We start from the raw sequence: 22,568 nt of genomic DNA on the forward strand, positions 1-22,568 counted from the left end.
CTGTAAAATGCCAGCCACACCCTGTTTGCATATTTGTTCCTGCTCAGACAGGAACAATACCAGACCTTCCCTGCTGCACCCTTATTTAGGCTCTTACCTCAGTGCAGGACCTCCATGAGGAGAGAGAACATCAACGTTTACAAAGGAAGAAAACCTTGTGATTGATTTCCAGTACGTGCAAAGCTTCCAGCTAAACAATCCTATTGTGTGGGAGTCCCGTTCCTTCACCTGACTAGGAAAAAAAAGCATATTCCCTGGATTCTCTGGACTGATATCTGATCTGTCATGTGTATGTTTTTATGTCTTTGCCAACTATTTGTTTACTGCCAACTATAAAAGGAAGATCGAGTGCTTATAAATTAAAAAAGAAAATCCTTAAGACACCGTCATTACACTGTCTTTTGTTGGAGACTAAAAGATCAACAGGGTAAATTGGCAATTAATAAAATATTTATTGTACACACACTCTTAATTACACTTACTTCCCTGAAATACTTCAGACAATTTCTCACAAAGTATGTTACACATCAGTATGAAATGTAAAAATGCTAAAAATCATCTATGGCATGTAGAAACAGAAAGCAACACACTGATTTTAATAACACATTGTACAGAATGGAAACAGTTGGCTACACGATGGAGAAAACAAAGAAAAGACGTGCCGACAGCGATCTCTACAGAGCGTCGAGTTTTAGAAAGGAGTGTGAATCAGATGTCCTCAGCGACCAGGCAGTAGAAGTCTGAGCGTGCTGCGTAGTTGCGTGATCCCAGGTCCGAGATGTCGATGTCAGAGGGTTTTGGCTCAGCTGCTGAGCTGGTTGCAGCGGGGAGAACTGGAGCTTTGCAGGACAAAGCTTTGTAGACAGGGAGGCGAAGACCTGCGACACAGAGAGAAGGAGAGCGATGCAAAATGTCACTTTCCCCTTCTTTGGTTTGTATTGATTAAATTGTGTGGTGATTTTTTCTGTATGAGTGTACAAATAAAATATTTTTTTTACATTTTTACTGCAAAGTAAAAGGAAACTATTGCTTTGATTTTTTATAAAGACTTAAAATGGGTGCTCTCTGCTGGGCTCTGTCCAAAGTTACCATCACTTGAAAACCTCACCAGCACCAAAGCTTCAACATGAATAATTGTATGCTCAGCTCTTTGTGGCTAAGTGTAGCGGCTTTTTGAAAACTCATAAATCCAGACCTAGGACGAGTGTGTTTATTACTCTTTACCTTTGGACAGACCCAGCCAAGTTGTTTATGCCATCACAAAGTTAAACTAACCTAAGCCAAGCCAAGCCCACCATCATTTGACTGCAGTGTTTTGTAAATAGTTTTAATTCTTGCATCTAACTTCCTGCAAGAAAACAAACTAATGAACAGTTTTTAACTCTTAAGAACGAAATGAAAGCATTCTAATCAATAGTGAAATGAAAAGTAAATATGTGAAAGACCATTGTGATATAATGCCTTAGTTATGAAGTTAAGTATTAACTATAGCTTAGTCAGTATTTGTTTATTCAAATTGGGAACTAACTAAGTGAAATGAAGAGAGTTTCGACTCTGACGTGTTTTTTTTTTTTTTTTTAAGTCTTTCAGGTTGAGACTTGTATGAAGGATGGAACATTTTATGTTGCACTCTTGTGACAACAAGTACAAGAACTGCTGAATAGTTGATGATTTGCATTATTGGATCAAAGTCATTAACAGGTGCTTGTTAAACATGTGAATGCTTGCCTCAGTATTTTTTCCAGATATTAAAATTTTAACATTTTTGTGTGTGTTTCTCACACAAAACCTAGACTGCACCTCTTACCCAGATCACCGGCAGGGTCCGTATCTGAACGGCAGTTCAGGTAGTCCGGCTGAAGGGTCAGCATCGGGTCTTTGTCATCCTCCAGCAATGTCTGAGGGTCACCAGCAGACTCCTTGTGGAAGACAACACTGCGAGGCATTGCTAAAGCTAGCTCTTTCCAGAAGACAGATGAAGGCGTCTGTGCAAACACAAGCACAAAGACACCAAATAACATTCGTCCCAGCAAGCTGCTACAAAGTCAAACGAACCTTCTAAAGTGCAATGCTATAGTTTTCATTTCATTTTGAATTGATAAAGCTGCTCATTTTTGATATCAATAATGCATGATAGCAAAGTGAAAACAAAGATGTTTCAACTTTTATGAAAGACTGAGAAAAATATGTGAAAATGCATGACTGTGGCAGTCACTTTTACAAGCTAACTTAGTGGTAATTCAGATCTTCTTGGGGGGGGGGGGGGTCCTGTAAAATAAACACTAGCTTTATCACTATTATTATTCTAGCCTTGAACCTTCCAATAAACTTTTGAGAACGTAGAAGAACACAAAAATCTTCTGACTTGTAACTGACAGATTTCTATCTGCACTGTTACTCTCTGTTATTGTCTCCTCTTCCTGGTTTTCCCTGGTTTGAAGTGGGCAGTGCTACAGTTGAAAATGTAATGGCATGTACAAATGCAAACCAATCATTAAAATTCCCCACATTTTAAACCTAAACATCGTGACAACCAATCAAATCTACCACACCCACAGTGTCCTTCGGATAATGTCAGTCGAAACTATCCATCATATTAGCAAGGAAACAACATATGGCTGGAGTATTACCACAGAGTTGTGTCTCCAGGTAAGTATGGTGAGGCAGTGCTGGTGCTCACTAAGCTGCTGTTTGAACTCTGGCCTCATGCGCTTATACTGAGCATCCAACAAGATGAAGATGGGCTGCTGACACAACTCCAACAAGTGCAGGAGGCCTTGTCTAAAAAATACACAGAGCTCCAGTTAAACATAGGACACTGCATATTGGAGCAATTCTGCCCTCAAGTGGTACGATGTACTAATACACAAATTATTACATTTGCTTTCACACTTTCATAACTTGGCTGTTTGCTATATAAATTCAATATCATTTTTATTTATAAAGCAAAGTTTAAATAGTGATATTTCTGTGTATTCCGTCCTACCTGAAGTTACTGGAACACCAGTCCTGTTCAAGGTAAGCAAAAGAGAGCAGCACGATGAGGCGCCGAGAGCGACTCATGTTCATTAGGAGCTCTGCAGAAGGATCTGAAAACAGATGGTGCAATTAAAAAGGCAAAAATTAATGTTTTTTACACGAATCAGTGCAGAATATTAAGAACACTCTTACTGTTTCCATAAACATTAGGAGGGTAAGTAGCAGCCATGTGCTGCTACCTCTATAAAAGTAGAAGAGCTGCATCTCAGACTTTGCAGGCCTCAGTCAGCATATTAAAGGTTAAAGTTACAACAGCCCCTCCTTGAATCGCTACCTTATCGTGGTGGAGGGGTTTGTGTGTCACAGGGATCCCAGGGGCTATGTTGTCTGGGGGCTTTTGCCCCCTGGTAGGGTCTCCCATGGCAAATTGGCCCTGGGTGAGGGACCAGACAAAGAGCGATTCATAAGACCCTTATGAAAAGGACATCGAGGGAACAGTTTACCCTGCCCGGGATAGGGTTACCGAGGCCCCGCCCTGGAGCCAGGCCCGGGGAGGGTGCCCGAGGGCGAGCGTCTGGTGGCCGGGCCTTAGTCCATGGGGCCCGGCCGGGCACAGCCCGAAGAGGAGACATGGACCCATGCTCCCGCAGGCCCACCACCCGCAGGAGGCGCCATAGGGGTCGGGTGCATTGTGTGCCGGGTGGCGGCCAGGAGCGGAGGCCCTGGCGGACTGACCCCCGGCTGCCAAGACTGGCAATAGGGACATGGAATGTCACCTCTCTGGTGGGGAAGGAGCCTGAGTTAGTGCGTGAGGTTGAGAGGTACCGGCTAGATATAGTCGGGCTCACCTCTACGCATGGCTTGGGCTCTGGAACCAGTCTCCTGGAGAGAGGCTGGACTCTGTCTCAGTCTGGAGTTGCCCCTGGTGAGAGGCGGCGGGCTGGGGTGGGTATTCTAATATCCCCTCGGCTTGCTGCCGGTACGTTGGGGTTTTTCCCGGTGGACGAGAGGGTTTGTTCCCTGCGCCTTAGGGTCGGGGAACGGGTCCTGACTGTCATCTGCGCTTATGCGCCGAGTGGCAGTTCAGAGTACCCAGCCTTCTTAGAGTCCCTGGGGGGGGGTGCTGGAGGGTGCTCCACCTGGAGACTCTGTTGTCCTGCTGGGAGACTTCAATGCTCACGTGGGTAACGACAGCGAGACCTGGAGGGGCGTGATTGGGAGGAACGGCCTCCCTGATCTGAACCCGAGTGGTGCTCTGTTATTGGACTTCTGTGCTAATCACAGTTTGGCCATAACGAACACCCTGTTCGAACATAAGAGTGTCCATAAGTGCACGTGGCACCAGGATGCTCTAGGCCGTAGGTCGATGATCGATTTTGTAATCGTATCAGCAGACCTGCGACCATATGTTCTGGACACTCGGGTAAAGAGAGGGGCTGAGCTGTCAACTGATCACCACCTGGTGGTGAGTTGGATCAGGTGGCGGGGGAAGACGCTGGACAGACCTGGTGCACGTCTAGCAGAGGCCCCAGTCCGCGAGATCTTCAACGCACACCTCCGGCAGAGCTTCAACAGCATTCCGAGGGAGACTGGGGACATTGAGTCCGAATGGACCATGTTCAGCGTCTCCATTGCCGAAGCTGCTGCATTGAGCTGCGGCCGCAAGGTGGTTGGTGCCTGCCGTGGTGGTAATCCCCGAACCAAATGGTGGACACCAGAGGTGAAGGGAGCCACCAGGCTGAAGAAGGAGTCCTATCGGGCTTGGTTAGCCTGTGGGACTCCGGAGGCAGCCGACAGGTATCGACAGGCCAAGCGGAATGCGGCTCGGGCAGTGGCTGAAGCAAAAACTCGAGTGTGGGAGGAGTTCGGAGAGGCCATGGAAAAAGACTTTCGGGCTGCCTCGAAGAGATTCTGGCAAACCGTCAGACGTCTCAGGAGGGGAAAGCGGTGCTCTACCTGCACTGTGTATAGTGCTGGCGGAGCGCTGCTGACGTCGACTGAGAAAATTGTCAGGCGGTGGAAGGAATACTTCGAGGACCTCCTTAATCCCACTGACACGTCTTCCGAGGAGGAAGCAGAGTCTGGGGATGAGGGGAATGACCCGCCAATTTCCGGGGGCGAGGTCACTGAGGCAGTTAAACAACTCCTTGGTGGCAGAGCCCCTGGTGTTGATGAGGTCCGCCCCAAGTTCCTGAAGGCTCTGGACGTTGTAGGGCTGTCCTGGTTGACACGCCTCTGCAATGTTGCGTGGAGATCAGGGGCAGTACCTGTGGACTGGCAGACCGGGGTGGTGGTCCCCATCTTCAAGAAAGGGGACCGGAGGGTGTGTTCCAACTACAGGGGGATCACACTCCTCAGCCTCCCTGGGAAAGTCTATGCCAGGGTGCTGGAAAGGAGAGTTCGTCCGTTAGTCGAACCTCGGATACAGGAGGAACAATGCGGTTTTCGTCCTGGTCGCGGAACACTGGACCAGCTCTTTATCCTCTCCAGGATACTTGAGGGTACATGGGAGTTTGCCCAACCAGTCTACATGTGTTTTGTGGACTTGGAGAAGGCATTCGACCGTGTCCCTCGGGGTGTCCTGTGGGAGGTGTTGCGGGAGTATGGGGTGTCTGGCCCATTGCTACGGGCCATTCGATCCCTATACAACCGTTGCAAGAGCTTGGTTCGCATTGCCGGCAATAAGTCGGACTCGTTCCCGGTGGGTGATGGGCTCCGCCAGGGCTGCCCTTTGTCTCCGGTTCTGTTCATAATTTTTATGGACAGGATTTCTAGGCGCAGCCAAGTGGCGGAGGGCTTTCGCTTTGGTGGCCTCAGAATCTCATCTCTGATTTTTGCAGATGATGTGGTTCTGTTGGCTTCATCGGGTGAGGGCCTCCAGCTCACACTGGAGCGGTTCGCAGCCGAGTGTGAAGCAGCGGGAATGAGGATCAGCACCTCCAAATCTGAGGCCATGGTTCTCAGCCGGAAAAGGGTGGAGTGCCCACTCCGGGTCGGGGATGAGTTCCTGCCCCAAGTGGAGGAGTTCAAGTATCTCGGGGTCTTGTTCGCGAGTGATGGGAGAAGGGAGCCGGAGATCGACAGACGGATTGGGGCTGCAGCTGCAGTAATGCGGACGCTGCACCGGTCCGTCGTGGTGAAGAGGGAGCTGAGTGTAAAAGCGAAGCTCTCAATTTACCGGTCGATCTACGTCCCTACCCTCACCTATGGCCACGAGCTGTGGGTAGTGACCGAAAGAACGAGATCGCGGATACAAGCGGCAGAAATGAGCTTCCTCCGAAGGGTGGCTGGCCTCTCCCTTAGAGATAGGGTGAGAAGTTCGGCCATCCGGGAGGGGCTCAGAGTAGAGCAGCTGCTGCTCCACATCGAAAGGAGCCAGCTGAGGTGGTTCGGGCATCTGACAAGGATGCCCCCTGGGCGCCTCCTGGGTGAGGTGTTCCAGGCATGTCCCACCGGGAGGAGGCCCCGGGGCAGACCCAGGACACGCTGGAGAGATTATATCTCTCGGCTTGCCTGGGAACGCCTTGGTATTCCCCCGGATAAGCTGGAGGAGGTGGCTGGGGAGAGGGAGGTCTGGGCCTCTTTGCTTAGGCTGCTGCCCCCGCGACCCGGCCCCGGACAAAGCGGATGAAAATGGATGGATGGATGGAGTTACAACAGTACAAATAGAAAAAGACTGACAAAGTGTGGCTTGTTTGGAATGTTTGAAAAGTTGCATCTTAGCAAACCACAAGACTTCTGGAACAATGATCTGTGACGGCCAAGACCAAAGTGGAAATGTTTGGCCATGACGCAAAGCACCAAATATAGTGAATACCAAACATAGCATATTAGCACAAACACCTCATACCAACTGTGAAGCACGGTGGTGACGGGCTGTGATTTGCGCTTGTTTTGCAGCTACAGAACCTGGGCACCTTGTGGTCTCTGAGTTGACCAATGGTGCTGGAGTTTAGTGACTAAGAGGCTGGCAAGGCTAGCACAGAGAGCTGACCAGTGGATTTGAACTCATAAACCTTTTCTGTTTCATTTCTAACATTTCTAACTATTGTAACACTGTATGGCCTGAGTGTAGTTAACCTCCTAAGACCCGAACTCTTCCATGGCATGCATTTTTAATTTCTCTTTGATATTTGGGCATACTGGGACCTGATGAGTGTAAAAACAAAGAATTGCCAGATTTTTTTTGTTTTACCTGATTTTTGTTCCTGACAAAAATGAGATGCACATATGAGGATATTTGTTTAAAATTTCAATAGAACAGTGGCAGTATAATGTCCTCGTAAGTGGATATCAGGCCCTTGTAGAGCAAAATTTTGTATTTTGGTCTAGACAACCCAAAACGTGATGTCCACATATGTGGACACCGGGTCCCTAGGAGGTTAAAGATGAATTTGACTTCTTCAATTTCACACATTCCTGAAAGATGTGAACTCAGACAGTCAAAGACAGCTGTTATACATTAACTCTCACTCTGTCTACAGGTGTGACAGGCAATCTGACAGAGAGTGAGACCTATATTTTTGGTCTTTTTCTGACTGGGACAACTGATTTTCTATGGTTTATACAGAGTGCTGGCTTTCAGCACTTTAACCATATCTAGTCACATATGGGGCAATCTGTCTGAAAGCTAAAGCCTGGTATGAAATTGGGTCATGCAACAGGCACAGCGGTAAATATACAAGAGAAAGCTTGAAAAAGAAAAGAATAAAGGTGCTACACTGCCCCAGCTGTGCATAGACGAATACTCACAAACTTCAATGAACTAAAGCAACAAAGAGTGAGACGAAATTCTTGCACAACGATGTGAGAGACTGATAAACTTGTGAAGAAGTTATTGCTCTGATGTGGTTCTGAAAATTACTGATTCAGAGTGTCCTATAAAAATGATGTTTTTCATGATTGTTCATTTCAGTGGGTTACTTAAAATTATATATGCTGATCATGAAGCAGGCATGAATGAGGGAAGCAACACAGAAGCAATAGTAGAGCTGCAGTGTGGGAATATAATCATACCTGCACCAGGTAGTATATCGTTGTCATTGAGGTGCACTTTGTACCCATTTATATTTTCCAGGTGAGGTTTGAGTACGAAGTTGACAAACTTCCTGTCATAGTCATTATTCACATATGAGATATAGGCATCATATAATTTCCCATCTGAAAAGGTTCAGACACAAACATCCAGGTGTTGTTAATACAAAAATATCAGTGCGGCAACTTAATTTAAATTCAAGAGAGGTCTCACCATTGAGTTCATAGTCTCCATACGAGTTCTTGTACCAGAGTTTGATGTTCAGGTGGCACCTCGAGTAAATGACAGCAGCTAAAGCCAGGAACAGGAGGAGGATGACAGCTGCAATCACGGCACCTGTGTGACTGGGGCTGCCTGGACATAGATACCAGAAGCAAAAGGAAAATCAATGGAAATCAATGGAGAATATAAAGGTAATACTCCAATTAAAAGATTTTATATTATACAACATATATTGTGGCACAATTTTTAATATACAGCATAGACAGCAAGTAAACTTTTGGAGGAAAATCCAAGATAAAAAAAAAAGCACAGTTTTTTCAATTTAAATGATTAAAGATGTATGCTATATAATTATTCCACCCCGGAAAAAGAACAGCTCAAAGAATTAAAAGAACAAAATTACCATTATATTTATAGAGTATATGTGAATGTCTGACCACAACTGCACAGAAATAGTTTCTTTCCCAGTCTTTGTTTTTAAATAACAATAATGTATACTTTATTGATCCCTGTGGGGAAATTCCTCTCTGCATTTAATCCATTCACCCAGTGAAGCAATGGGCAGCCATTAGGCACCCGGGGAGCAGTGTGTAAGGATGATACCTTGCTCAGGGGTACCTTAGCGTAGCCTTTCAGTGGATTTGAACCCCCGACCTACTAATCATGGGGGCACCACTCTACCTACTGAGCTATCCCTGCCCCATTTTTTTATTTTATTCTTACCATGTAAAAAAAAGTAGTTACTGCTCACATAATATGTGACTATAGTGCTTTAAAGCATCAGTCTGGACCTGAACTAACTCATTATCAAAAATTATTCAATCAAGACAGAGCTACACAAGCATATCAAGTCAGATTCCTGTGTTTGTTGAGTTTGATGGTCCTGTGTAAGCACTTTAGTTAGTCTTTAATATTTAAGTTTGCAGGGAAAGGGCTGAAAATATAGTGTACGCTTAAACTAACTTCTTTTAGCTGCCGACTGTGTCCAGAGCAGTACATGCAAAGCCTAATGCCATCCACTGGAAGTAACCCACTGACTGTGGATCAAAATTTCAAAGAACCCCATTTAAAAGAAAACACCCTTAGCTGAGTAGATGGAATTTCTCCGTTAAATAGTTAGTATTTAAAGAATATGTTTAAATATGGAAAATAGACCCATTATGTATCCTGAATAGCCTCAACTCCTATTTGAGAAACTTGTTTGTTTTTTTATTTTTACCTAGATTCTTCAGACTGAAGTCAGCAGAAATGTTCCTCACTGTGCAGCTGTACAGCCCAAAATCTTCCAGCTCTCTGAGGGTGATCACTAGGAAGCTATTTACCATCAGCTGGTTGGCACCGGGGGACCTGATATAGTTAGACAGAAGATTAAGCACAGGTCTAAACACAGGTACATTATTAACTTTCGCCAAGCTAATATTCAACGGCTTCAAATCACCATGATGATGTGTTCAGCGAGGAAAGTGTGTGGTTATTGAGGGGATGACCATCTTTACTCCACTGCAACGTGGTGTCACATTGCTTCTCTGCTGGGTCCCAGAAGAGGAGAGCAGTGCAGTTCAGTTTCACAGTGGATCCCACATTTTCCCAGAGTGTTGTCGAGCCCCCGTTAGGTTTAAATTCTGGAGCCTTGGAGCACTGAGACTCTGTGTAAAGACACACAGCTGTTATCCATGTTCACTGCAAGATCTCCAGACAATAGGGGCCTTCATGCCAGGTAGCACCTGAGCCTGTTACTAGAAGGCATGCTGAAACAAAATACCTGTTTGTAGGTATATCCATTCAATTAACCCCTTCAAATCCACACACAAACTCTACAGCAGCTCATTGATTTCGAAATAACTTAATTACTCTAGCACACTGAAACATTACTTTACCTTTAACTAGGAGACGCACAGTAAATGTGACCGTGCTGTTGCTCTGTTGCATACAGGTGTAATTTCCTTGGTCTTCCAAATTTAGGCTATTAAAGTCCAGGTAGATTTTGCTCTCATTTGTAGGGAGCTGCACGCAGTCCTTTTGCCAGGTCAGCTGTGTTTGAGATGTGCTCTGAACAATCTTCAGAGGGCACTGTAGTTGATATGGATGCCCGACAAATGCCGCCTGTTCTTTAAACCTACTCTCATCCACGCAAGTTTGACCTTCGTAGAGAAGAAATACAGAGGTTTACTTAGGACAGAGTATTCAGTCTGTGTCAGTGCATTCATATCCCTAAGATAAAATCTGTAGGCTACACCTCAAAGTATTGAAAGACTTAATATTTATATTTACATCTAGATTCAATTAATTTTATGAATCCCCAAAAGGGCAGTTAGTTTGCATCTTACCCAGACAACCTATTTAACAGTCAAATTCACACAGCCTACACTCTTTAAACACTACTCACAAACATTGTTCCAGTAGAAGACACAGATCAACAAACAATGAAGTTAAATAAAAAATATAAATAAAATAAATTAATAGATTAACAAGGAGAACTGTTTAAAAACTAGCAATCATGGAAAAATTAATCTAAATGATCCTGTCAGGGTTAAGTGATCAAATAGCCGAGGGAATTGAGGATTTTTGAGGAACCATTTGTTCTATACTGGACATAGCAGTGACTTGAGAGCAGCTTCCTGAAATGAGACCACAAAGCATACAAAACATGATCAGGATGGTCAATACTGTTTTTTTTCCTCCTTTATCCCCTGTTTTTTCCTGATCAGGTATCATGTTATGTAAGGTAACATGACACCACGCACTGTTGCATCACTAAAAACTGAATCAGATGCCCAACAATCTAGTATGAATGGGATTTATGTTATTTTGGCCCATAAACAAACCACAATGTAATAAGGCTACAGTATTAGCACAAATCCACCCCTGATGCATGCGGTATGATCAAATGGATGCAGGCCAAAATCCCCCGAAACTGGCTTTACTTCCTTTTAAAGAAACATTTTGCATACAGTCTGTGCATACAAGCAGCTTGCACAGACTCTGTGGAGCGACGCGACACTGTGTAGTTTTTAGGGCCTGGAGTAAGAGGTTAATGATGTATGAAGGTGAAGTTGTTTACACTTTCACCCATGAAGACGATGAGCAAAGGAGTGTTTCCCTGACTTAGATTATAATAGATTCAAACAATAATAATAATAATAATCAAGAAAAACACCAGTGTAAACAAATGAGCCTTACCAAATTAAACACATCGGATAAACTAATGTCAGCTGCTGCTCTATTAAATCCTAACCTGTCGGTCAAGTTGGTCAGCGCATGCGCACATTGTGACGTTAAGGAAAAACCAACAAATATTCGCTCCTCCTTTTGACTTTTCCTCCTTTTCTTCTCTTTTTTTCTTTCAACCCGTCCGGGTCTAAAGTCCGTTTCTGGTCTTGTTGCCGGGCAACAGCATGTGACTGCGTGACAGTGACATGCGTGCACGCAATGACCACATGTGCATTGACCTGGTTGTTTAGCATACTCATCAGCATCTATGACCGCGATAAATAGTTTATAATAAAAACGCATCCACAATGAATACATTGAATACAGCCACAGCTCCCAGCTGTGGAGCTGTTAAGCAGGTGCTCCAAGCAAACTCTAAACCTGCCCTTAAAAAGTGATAAGTAAATAACACCCTTACCGACTGCGAGTAAACCTCTGTCCCATAACCCGGAGCACATCAAAGTGAAAGCCACTAAAATCACAGCCATGAGCGGGCAGCTGTTTCCTTCTTCCTCCGTCCTCAGGTGAACACTGAACCGAGTGCAGAGTTTTCTGTTTAACTACATCACTAAACCACAACTTTCCTGGCTTATTATATGGTTACAAACAGAGTCGAGGCGGATATGCAAACGACAGCCTTGCGGTTCACTAACTGCACCTGGAAAAACCTGAAGCTCTCCTGCCGATTGGCTGGCCCTTGGTCATGTGATGCACACACCGACTTTTACCTGCCTTGCACTTTAACTTCCTGTACAGGAAGAAAACTGGCTAAAAAGGGATGTATGTGAATACTGTAACAGAGAGAACAACCAAAATGGTTTATTGTCAACTTTTTATTTTAGTATTGCTGTTTAGATGTATGACACCTAATATACAGGCGCCATCTGGGCCCGAGAAGCTCTGGCAATAGAGATTATGAATCTCTAGATTTTGAATGCCTGGTAAAATAGAAATGAATAAACACCTACATAATATTAGTTGTTTATTAACAAAGGGTTTGTAAAAGGTGCGTTGAATTACTTTGTCACAACCTAGTACCGGTAAATGTATTACCTAAAGCTTTAAAATAACTTTTTATTACAAATAAAATTTACAGTATTTGACCCCTTCACAGTTTCCTTTTTCTTTTTCTTTTTTTTTGTGCATATTTTTCAGACTTCTATTATTCAGACCAATGACTGTAGAAAAACAGTCATTGATTCAGACAAAGACAAAGACAATACAAGCAAGTATTTGTAATAACTGGTGTTTACTTTGTCATAGCGCTGTGAAGGCATTTTGGCCCACTCCTCTTTGTGAATTTGTTTTAATTCAGCCACACAGGATGGTTTTCAAGTATGGATAGTCTGATTAAGGTCATGCCAAAGCATCTCAATCGAATTTAACTTTGGACAGCTACTCATCCACTCCAGGTGTACTTGAGCTTCATGACATGAACTGATGGCTGGATGTTTTTCTTCAGGATTTTCTGGCAGAGAGCAGAATTCATGGTTTAATTTCAGCAAGTCTTCCTGAAGCAGCAAAGCAGCCTCGGACCATCACTTTACCACCACCACATTTGCTGTTGGAATGATGTTCTTTTTGTGAAATGTTGTGTTAGTTTTATGACAAATATAACGGGACAAAAAGCCTCCAAAAAGTTAAACTTTTTTCTCATCACTGTAGAATATTTCCCAAAAGTCTTGGGGTTCATCAAGATGTTTTTTGGGAAATGTGAGGGAGGCCTTTGTGTTGTTTTTGGTTAGCAGTAGTTTTCTCCTTGAACTCCCCTGGATGCTATTTTTGCCCAGTCTCTTTCTTATTGTTGGATCAAGAACTTTGATATTAACTGAGCCAAATGAGGCCTGCAGTTCTTTTGATTGCGTTTGCATTCTTTTGTGACCTTACCATAAGTCTAAATGTCATAAATAAAGTCATTAGTAACTAAGTAAAATGTTATTTTTATAGCACTGCAACCTTTTGCGGCTGAATTTACAGCGAGGAAGACCAAGACAAGGTATGTTGGAAGCAAGAGGCATTTATTTGCCCATTTAGCTCTGGCTATGACAGTTACTCACATGTCAAGCCTTCTCACAGCACGAACAATCACACTCATCTGATGACAACTGGCAGCCTTAAATATTCGCAGCTCTTAAGTTCTAAACCATTTTTTTACTGTCAGGTAAAATTGAGGTTGAGGTTTTTCTAAATCTAACTGTCCACCAACATTCTACAATACACAATTTTATTAAATGAATATATACATACATTTTACAACTTACATGTTTTTTTTTTGTTTTGTTTTTTAAAAACATGTTTTGCAACAAAATGCTAGAAACACAAGGTTACCTTATTGCAGCTGCCCCTTATCACATGACTTCAGGGGCATGCTGGGGATGTAAAAGTTCACTGATGTATGATGTTGCTGCTTCATGCAGACCTCTAAAAGTAGAAATCAGAATCTGAAAGTGGACTTATAAGTTAATGGGGAGCCAGTGCAACTGAGTCAGCAACTGTGTGACATGTGAAGAATTAGTCTGAAACCTCGTGGAAGTGTCCTGAACAACCTGCAGCTCTGTCAAAGAAGTTTTGTTAAGGGAAGAAAACAATGAATTACAGTAATCCAGGCGTGATGAAATAAAGGTATTAATAACCATCTCCAATTCATGCCATGACACAGAGGAATTCATTAAGGAATGTTTTAAATCAACAGCTCTTCTTATATTGGTAGTACAAATCCTATTTTGTTTTATGCACACAAAATGTAAACTGCAAATGTGTAATATTTACAATATCTTTGTGATTAAGCTACTGCTTTAAAACCTTTTGTTTTAAAATGTATTTTTCTTGAAAATCAAACTTGAAGACAAAAGACGTGTGGCTTTTTTGCCACTGAATCGAGATTGCTTCTACTCCTATCCATGGCTTTGCAAATTCAAAAATGCTCACATGTTAAATTAATAGACAATCACAATGACAGATGTTTTCTCTTTTGTATTTAATGATATAAAATGTTATAAAGCAAAACATTTTTGCATCTGAGTTACAAAATACACAATTGGATTCTGCCTGTAGTAAAGCAACAATCATCACAGCGCTTTTTGTGTAAAACAGTATACATTAAGGCATAACACAGTCAACACCCCGTTTACAGTATCAGTATAAATTATCTTTAGTCTTTCAATACAAAACACAGGCTCGTATATATGGAGTTTCTACAGCAAGCAAGTGGTGGATTCTCAATGCAGAATAAGAATAATCTCGTGAAAGTTGCGGTCAGTAACATCAGCTGCTGTACACTGGTTTTCTTCAAGACAAATTGCCTTTACAGTCCTTTTAATGGATGACAATCCAGCCACAGGCCTCCATCTGAGCTCCTCAGAGAGATGATTAAGAACCTTGAAGTTGACGCAACACTGCAGTAGTCTGGAGACTTTAATGCACAAGTCAACACTGGGTTTGTGTTGTTCGGGTAACATGTATCCCGTTTACACCGTCATGCTTCAAATGATCTGCAAGAAATAAAAACAAACACATTTTATAAGTCATCATGTATCAACAATACTGTTAAACATTTCAAATTAGAGTACTGTTGAATTTGTGGTTTTTTTGTGTGTGAAAACTATTTTAAACAGATATCACGTGGCAATCGCTAAGGAAGTCAGGCTGTCTACATGAAAAATGTTGAGAAAAACCAAATTTAAATACACCCTTTTTAATATAGGCATGTTTAAATAAATCTTCGTTAGTTTTTTAGTAGCACTACTATCAATATTATTAGTTCTGCAAGCAGAATAAAGGTTTAGCTTTTAAATAGATCTTAAACAACAAAACTGTGTTAAAGCAACTCAATTATGCTTATTGACCAAATACTTGACAAAGAAGCCCTTTGTCCTACTTGTCCGAATCTGTGTAAACGGGCCAGGATGGTTAAACTTGATAGTTTCAGCTGAAAATCAGAGACTTAGGGAAAGTGTACAGTTTAACTTTGGGGCAATAAATGAGCCACCTTTTCACTGCTCATATCAGCTCATGATATTACTGTAATTGAAAGAAAGTAACGTGTAGTAACAAAGCATTTTGATAACACTGACATATTTAGTGTCTCATGTCATGACTTAATAGAGCTAATAGTGATTCAGACACATTCTGAAACCTTTGGGGACACAAGCATTACTTACAGGTACATTTCAGAAGATACATGACATGTCACACTATTGCACAACAGTTTTGGGGGGGTTTCTTGCATTAAGCAGTCACACGTAAGCATGTATTATCAAAGACTCACTGGAGTTCCTCTTTTAGCCTCTTGAGTTTATCTGAGAGCCTACAGTTCTTCACTTCCATGGGAGCACTCGGTATAAACCAGGCTGCAATGAACTTGCATATGACAACAACATGCTGCAAGCAGAGGGTACATGGTTAGGAAGTGGATCTCATTTTATAAACAAACAAACAAACAAACAAACAAACTAACTAAAAAAAAAACGTAATTTATTATTTAATTAAAAAAGGAGGTTATGGGTTATTTCATACACCTTGGTTTTGTTACAGCCCGAGTCTAAGCTCTGAAAACTTTTTCAAAGCTGTCAAAGTTAGAAAATCATTGTGTTGAATACATTGTAGTTAGGAAGAAGTAGCATCCCAATGCAAACTCAAAGACAGACTTGAAACTTGCAACAACCTTTAATTTAAGGTGTATAATAATCCATAGAAGATGGGAACTTACACAGGGAGCACAGCTGAAGCAAATCATAGATAGAAAACCAAAGTACAACACACTGGGTAACAGACTATCACAATAAAACAGGAAATGTTGTCAACACTATGACATACAGACTTGATAGAGGGGCAGCAGAAACACATTGTAACAAACACAGAGATCACAAATATGGGTGACTAACTGGGGGAACAAAGGGATGAAGAAAGATAGTAAGTAAGAATTATAAAACCAAGAATAAAAATCAGAATGTAACAGAAAATGCAAAAGATATTTATCAGTCAAATAAATATACAAAGAGAGGCCAACAAAAGTATAAAATTCTCCCAAACTTAAAGGATGACAAAACCCAAAAACCTTAATAATTAATAGTTACAAGTACCAAATCCTGGACCCAAAACCCAGAGATTGTAACAGAATGCTAAAAAACTGCTCAGGAAAGAGGTGAATGTGTGAATGTAGTGCCGTGCTTTGTAAAAGTCCAAAGGTCTTACCTCAAACAAGATGACGAACGCAAAGCGCGCAGCTAAAATGATCCAGAACTGATGGGTATGAGTGTAGTCATCTTTGCTCCTGTAGTCCTTATATCTGTCAAAAGGAACATACTAGATTTTGATCAGATGTTTTATTTATTTATTTATTTTTAACTCAAAAACTTAATCTGTAAGAGAAAACTAAAGGAAAACAAACCTGCACAAGAAAGGCTCTTCACCAGGAGGGATGTTCTCGCTGTATTTATATGAACCATTCACACGAAGAAATGGGGCAATGGAGAGAGTGTTGTTGATGTAACCCACCATACAACTTGAACATGAGAAAAAGAAAAACGTAAAAGAAAGCCATATAACCATATAAGCCATACAGCCAATTGCAAAATGTATAGAATTTCGAGAGGAATGCACTTCTCACTCAGTATCTGGTGCAGCTGTGCCTAGGGCACACGGGCCGTAGTGATAACGGTACACAAGTCGGGGGATGAAGTCCGAGGATACACCAATGACCAGCCCATTGACAATGACTGCTAAGACACCAATAGCCTCTAGTATATCTAGCCACACACCTAAGGAGAAGCAGCAGTGTTACTAATGCTCAACATGCTAACAAGACCCACAGTGTCCTGCCTTTTCACAACAGTTCTCACCAATATTGTTGGTTTTCTTGGGAACCATCCTCCGCTCGAGAGTGACCATCTTAATGGCATCCAGACGTATCTCTATGACATTATTGATGAAGGCCAACAGAGGAGCGAGAGGAAAGGCTGCCACAAACAGGGTGGTAAAGCTGAACTGGATCACTGAGAACAGAAAGTAAAGATCAATTTTATTTTTTTCCCAATATTAGTTTATCCTTTACTGTTGCTGTTGAAGCATGACACTGAGCACATACCCATTTCCAAAAACTCTCTGAACAGGCTAAATGAGTCGACATCATTTAGGCGGTAGTTGCTTAGCCAGTCTCGGAGCTTGCAGTTTTCACAAAGTTCATCCCCATCTTTAGTGTCTGAGTCATCTTTCAGATAGCAGTGAGCACATTTCCTCTGTAGTTTCTGGGTTCTTTTTCCTTTCCACAACCGGCATAACCAGCTAATTCAAACAAACCGCTTATGTCAGCACAGATACAAGGTTGAGGCATATGTACAAGTTTGTATGAGATTACAAAGCTCTTTTATACTTACGGTCCAGTGAACTCAAAGACATTGCTGATGGTTTGCTTTAGTACCATGATAATGGTCATTTGGATAAACAGGTCGGTCAGACAACCAGTAGGGTGACACTGCACGAAAAAGTTTAAAATAAAGTCAGAAAGTTTATGTAAAACATCACAAAAATAATAATACATTTGTGTTTCTAAGTGTGGACCGAGCCATACTCACTTCCTCAAGTCTCCAACGGCCTGCAATTTTTACATAATTCCCAGGACGGCCATTTATCCTGTAAATATATATGTATCATTAAAATGTGAATTATTAGTCAGATAAGTCCAAATGATCAAAGACATACAGCATGTTTGAAAAGGTAGAACAATGAGATTTATAGAGAACTGAGCAAAAATCTTGAGCCATCCTTCAATTCTTTGAAGAATTTGATAGAAAAAGGGGGATTTAATGAAACATCTGGAAACGCATAGGGTTTGTACCACTCTAACAAGCTGTAAAGTCAATGTCTGGTATGACCACTTTTATTCTTTATTTATTCTTTACTTTTATTCTTTGTTTTATTCTCATTCTTTATTCTTTACTTTTATTCTTGTTATTTCTTTAAATAGCTTTCAGGAATAGTTCTCCAGGCTTCTTGGCTGCCTTTTGTTTCATTCTCTGTCAAGCTGATCCCACACTGCTTCAATAATGTTGAGGTCCAGGCTCTGAGGAGGACTGAAAAATGAAGATGCTGCAAATCAGTACAACCATAAATTTTGAAAGGCATTCAGACAGCAGTTCTTACCTGCCAAGGATGAAGGCCGCATAAAACAGTGAGGTGAAATAGGTGAAGAACTGGAAGGTGAACATTTTGACTGTGAAGCTCTTTTCAGTGGAAGCAAACGACCTTATCTCCTCTGGTGAAGACAGAAGTCGTGTTAGTGTACGTCAGCATGCATGCATCTCACTGTTTGGCCAATAGATGGCACAATCGCACATCCTACAAAAGAGCCACATCAATTTTCTCTGATTGTATCTACTTGCTGCAAAAGCGTGACTGGTAATGTTTGATCCCTGCATGCCTGTGTGTACATGCACACATGTGTGCATTTGTGAGCCTCATCACACCAAAACAAGGGCAGCTGCAGAAACACTATCGCAAAAGTGTTTTGATTTCTTGGAATGTGGCTTCTCTTGGTGCGCAGATTTTATCAACATCACCAGGTAGTGCATCAGATAGCTGAAACAATCTTTCCTTCAAAAATGGAAACAAGAATGGGAAAGAATTATATGCTTCTGGAGTTATTCATTTAAAAAAAATCCCATTAGCCGCTTGAATTTCAAAATTTTCCGATAGGACCTTCATTTCCATGTTAGAAAACTGTTGTTTTACTGCAGAATTTCAACCATTGGTTAACTGTCAGAGATTTACTTTTAATGTATGTGCTTTTGTAAAGAAGCACAAGTACATAAAAGAGCTTAATTGATTCAAGTAAAACAAGAATACTGCAAAGACACATTACCTTTTAGATACTGTGACACATATAACTAGGTTCATACAGTTAACATTCATCTACTGTCAATTTATTCCTGTGCAAGTCAGTGAAATTCATGTATTCACTGCATAAAGACTCCACTACCCTTGGCTCAGCTTTTCTATGCCCACACCCTGTCATCAGTTTATTACGGCGATGATGATGATGATAATGATAATGATCATGATCATTATTATTAGTAGTAGTAGTATTTAACAGGCCATCACACAGAGACACATAACCATTCACCATCACACCAGCAGACAATTCAAACTCAAGCCTTCTTGCTGCAAGGCAACCAATGCATCATTCTGCTGCCAAGCTGTTTGTTATATTGCCTAACTCATGTAACTAAATTAACAGCACTGTAAAGCTAAAATATTTCTAAGGTTAGCCAGAGTTTTTTGTGTTCTGCTCGCTCCAAATTCAGCCCATGGCAAATAAACAGCAATTTATACAGTGCTTTTTTGCACTCAGATATTACTGAAAGCCCTTCTTATGCTGCAAGCTCCATCTCCAGACACATTTTAATGCTCTCTCTCTCTCTCACACACACACACACACACACACACACACACACACACACACCTAGATGGATGCACAAGTTATTTCCCAAGGACACAAAAAAACGACAACCATTCCAGAGAGCATCCTTGTATTATATGTAAAGGGTGCATGTTAGTCCCCATAGGGAAATAGTTCCTCTGCATTTAACCCATTCACCCAGTGAAGCAGTGGGCAGCCACCAGTGCAGCGCCCGGGGAGCAGTGTGTAGGGACAGTACCTTGCTCAGGGGTACCTCAGGGTAGCCGTTCAGTGGAGTCGAACCCCCGACCTTCCGATCATGGGGCCACCACTCTACCTACTGAGCTATCCCTGCCCATATTTGTTAGGTCTAGCATTTTTGCAATGTGTATCTACTTTTGTAGATCTTATTTTAGTGTCTTGGGTGTCCTAATTTTTGACAATTTTTGACCATTTCAAAGAGATCAATGCATCATAAATATTTTATAAATATTATAAATATGTGTATAAGTTGTGTAAAAATCAGTTTTAGGAAAATTTATTGATGAAAGCTCTGTCTGAAAGTTATCTGTCTATTACCTGTGTTATCTGCTTCCTATCTGACTACTTTCCTTCCTGCCTCCTCCTGAAGCTGTTACCTGACAGAAACTCTTTAAAGTTTGGGGGGGGGAGAAAATTAGGTGCATTAAACATACCCATGTCACAGAGCTTCCTGGCCACAATCCAATTTACCTGCAAAGGCAAAAGTATGATAATGGTCACAGATAGCATTATTAAACACATAAAGAGATGTACTTTAAGACATCTGTGTACCCGTGTCATGATAGTGATGATGAAGTAATGGAGGAAACCCCCAAGCACCATCACAGATATGTTGGAGTGGTTGCCTAAAGATTTCAATTTGTACTTTGCCAAAAAATCTGCTGCAATCACCCTGAACACCACCACAGCACTCGTTAGGCTGATGATCACTAATATCTGTAGAAACACAAAGACACTAAGTTGGGTCACCATACTTTTCCGATTAACAACATCATTTTTCTTTCCAAAACGTTCAAACCAGCCTGACTCTTATGTTAAGCAGTACATTATTAAATCATTATTAATCCTTATTAAATGCATTTAGACAAAGAGAAGAAAAGATATCCTACCATAATTGTTACACAGATAAAAATCAGACTGCTGGTCCAATAGGAGTGCTTAAATTTTTTTGGTTCACAGTTGACATCATTCACAAGTTCCAGGATCAGTTCCTCCTGTAGTTTGATTTGAAAAGCAAAAAAACACATCCTTACACATACATCCATGAAAAGTAATAAACACTGTATTGGTGGATAATACTGTCAAATACCTCTTCCTCACTCCAATCAGACACTTTCCATTCACACACATAGGTAGCACGATGTCTCTTCCAGAACTCCAAAAACAGTGTTGCTGTGAAAAACAGGAGTTTCTGTGAGATTTATAGAGCATTTTATGCACCAAATAGTTGCACCAATTAACAGTGACTGTTCTTGATCACCACATGTTAATAACCTCTGCCAACGTTGGGAATATTTTAGGTGTTTGTCTGTTTTAAATATAACTTTGAGTGGAAAATATGTCAGTGTTGGCCTGCTTTTAATTTGAGGTTGAAAAGCGTATTATTATTTCTTATTTGACCTCTGCCAGCTGTCTGTGACATAGTATTTGTGAAATGGTTTCTGTAGTAATCCTTAGTTTTTGCTGTTGTTGTTTTTCGTTTCCATGTCCCTCCTGGGTTTCCCCTGTCTGTGTTTTTGTTTGTCTGTTTGAGTTTTACTTTCAATTCTTTCTACTTTTTGAAGGCTGTTCAAGTAGTTTCGGTGTATTTACTGGCCCGCTTTGTTCCTTTTCTCACTCTCTTTATTCTTTTCCTGATTGAGCTGCCCCATGCCACATTATCCCTCACCCAGTGTGTGTGTGTGTCTGTTTATGTGTGTCGGCTCTATTAAGCATGATTCTTACTTATCCAGCCAAGCCTAATAAAGGTGTCAGTATTACAAAGACGGTTCACGTGGTAGAGAGCAGGTTATGTTTGAGATTCGAGATCAACAGGTTTGAACAAAGCACAGTGACCAGTCAGCTCTCTGCAAAATATCAACAGATCTTAGCATTCATGTGAGATCTGTGGCTCCCTCTGTGAGTAAGATGGTCAAAACTTTTTATAAATTGCATCTGTCAATAAAAAGCATCAGTAAGAACGATAAAATCTAAGAAGTAATTACTTCAATTTCCTTTTCCCAGTGACTGCAAAGTCATTGACACTTTCAGTGGTCTATACAGAGGGTCTATAAAGAGGGTACTAAAACAATTTATACTTGTGAACCTTTGATCAAATATTCACATAGATTTAACCTACTTTGAATTCTGTTTTTATATTCAATCTTTACTCTCCGACAATAAAACTACCTTAAAGACATTTAAACATTAACTGGAGGGAAGAACAACTCTAATCCATCAGATTTTTCTATCTCTGTTAAGTTACTCAGTATGCATTTTTGCCAACTTTCCTTCCAAGCTTCAAATAAGCTAAACATTATAATATACTAGGTCTTTTCCAGTTTTCCTGGCCACACTTAAAGTGCACACACATTCACTTTTATTTTCCCTTTAAACTCATAACAGAGTTCTCCATGTTTGTGATTGGCCAGATACTACCAACACCAGCAATTAATTCAGTGATAAGCTATCAAGTTGCTAATTACC

At 41.4% G+C, this 22,568-nt stretch overlaps 2 protein-coding genes across 3 annotated transcripts in view; both read right to left on the bottom strand.

The window, feature by feature from the left end:
* Positions 1-437: 437 nt before the first annotated feature.
* On the bottom strand, positions 438-12,111 carry sigirr (single immunoglobulin and toll-interleukin 1 receptor (TIR) domain). 2 transcript variants are annotated; one of them, XM_085412408.1, is made up of 10 exons: positions 11,865-12,111; positions 10,114-10,377; positions 9,675-9,882; positions 9,456-9,583; positions 8,228-8,368; positions 7,996-8,139; positions 2,987-3,089; positions 2,631-2,781; positions 1,808-1,985; positions 438-878 (listed from the first exon to the last, which is right to left on the bottom strand). In XM_085412408.1, exons 1-10 carry the CDS (start codon positions 11,932-11,934, stop codon positions 709-711), a joined length of 1,557 nt encoding a protein of 518 aa, XP_085268534.1. In that variant the 5' UTR covers positions 11,935-12,111; the 3' UTR covers positions 438-708. The 2 variants fall into 2 exon arrangements, with proteins under 2 accessions (XP_085268534.1, XP_085268535.1); XM_085412409.1 differs by lacking the exon at positions 10,114-10,377.
* Positions 12,112-14,415: 2,304 nt separating this feature from the next.
* The window catches only part of LOC146665005 (anoctamin-9), a 17,203-nt gene continuing 9,050 nt past the window's right edge, over positions 14,416-22,568 (bottom strand). The window contains exons 12-25 of the mRNA XM_085412391.1: positions 21,193-21,275; positions 20,993-21,097; positions 20,655-20,819; positions 20,537-20,573; positions 18,587-18,698; positions 18,019-18,076; positions 17,821-17,918; positions 17,532-17,728; positions 17,287-17,439; positions 17,055-17,205; positions 16,836-16,949; positions 16,640-16,733; positions 15,714-15,826; positions 14,416-14,937 (exon numbers count right to left, since the gene is read on the bottom strand). Coding sequence (XP_085268517.1) covers positions 14,922-14,937; positions 15,714-15,826; positions 16,640-16,733; positions 16,836-16,949; positions 17,055-17,205; positions 17,287-17,439; positions 17,532-17,728; positions 17,821-17,918; positions 18,019-18,076; positions 18,587-18,698; positions 20,537-20,573; positions 20,655-20,819; positions 20,993-21,097; positions 21,193-21,275 — 1,496 coding nt within the window. The 3' untranslated portion in view covers positions 14,416-14,921. The remainder of the gene's footprint in view (positions 14,938-15,713; positions 15,827-16,639; positions 16,734-16,835; positions 16,950-17,054; positions 17,206-17,286; positions 17,440-17,531; positions 17,729-17,820; positions 17,919-18,018; positions 18,077-18,586; positions 18,699-20,536; positions 20,574-20,654; positions 20,820-20,992; positions 21,098-21,192; positions 21,276-22,568) is intronic.

Source organism: Rhamphochromis longiceps, linkage group LG7, assembly GCF_057381845.1.
Source record: "Rhamphochromis longiceps isolate RC_006_pf linkage group LG7, R_longiceps_female_GT1.1, whole genome shotgun sequence".
NCBI classification, from domain to species: domain Eukaryota; kingdom Metazoa; phylum Chordata; class Actinopteri; order Cichliformes; family Cichlidae; genus Rhamphochromis; species Rhamphochromis longiceps.

What these genes read in the sequence shown, in the direction of transcription:
- sigirr (XM_085412408.1), bottom strand. Translation starts at nt 11,934, where the DNA reads ATGGCTGTGATTTTAGTGGCTTTCACTTTGATGTGCTCCGGGTTATGG. An exon ending in TGGAGACTATGAACTCAATG is followed by an intron (nt 8,140 to 8,227) that starts GTGAGACCTCTC and finishes GAACCTTTTCAG; the next exon opens with ATGGGAAATTATATGATGCC. An exon ending in CCTGGAGACACAACTCTGTG is followed by an intron (nt 1,986 to 2,630) that starts GTAATACTCCAG and finishes GTGTTTGCACAG; the next exon opens with ACGCCTTCATCTGTCTTCTG.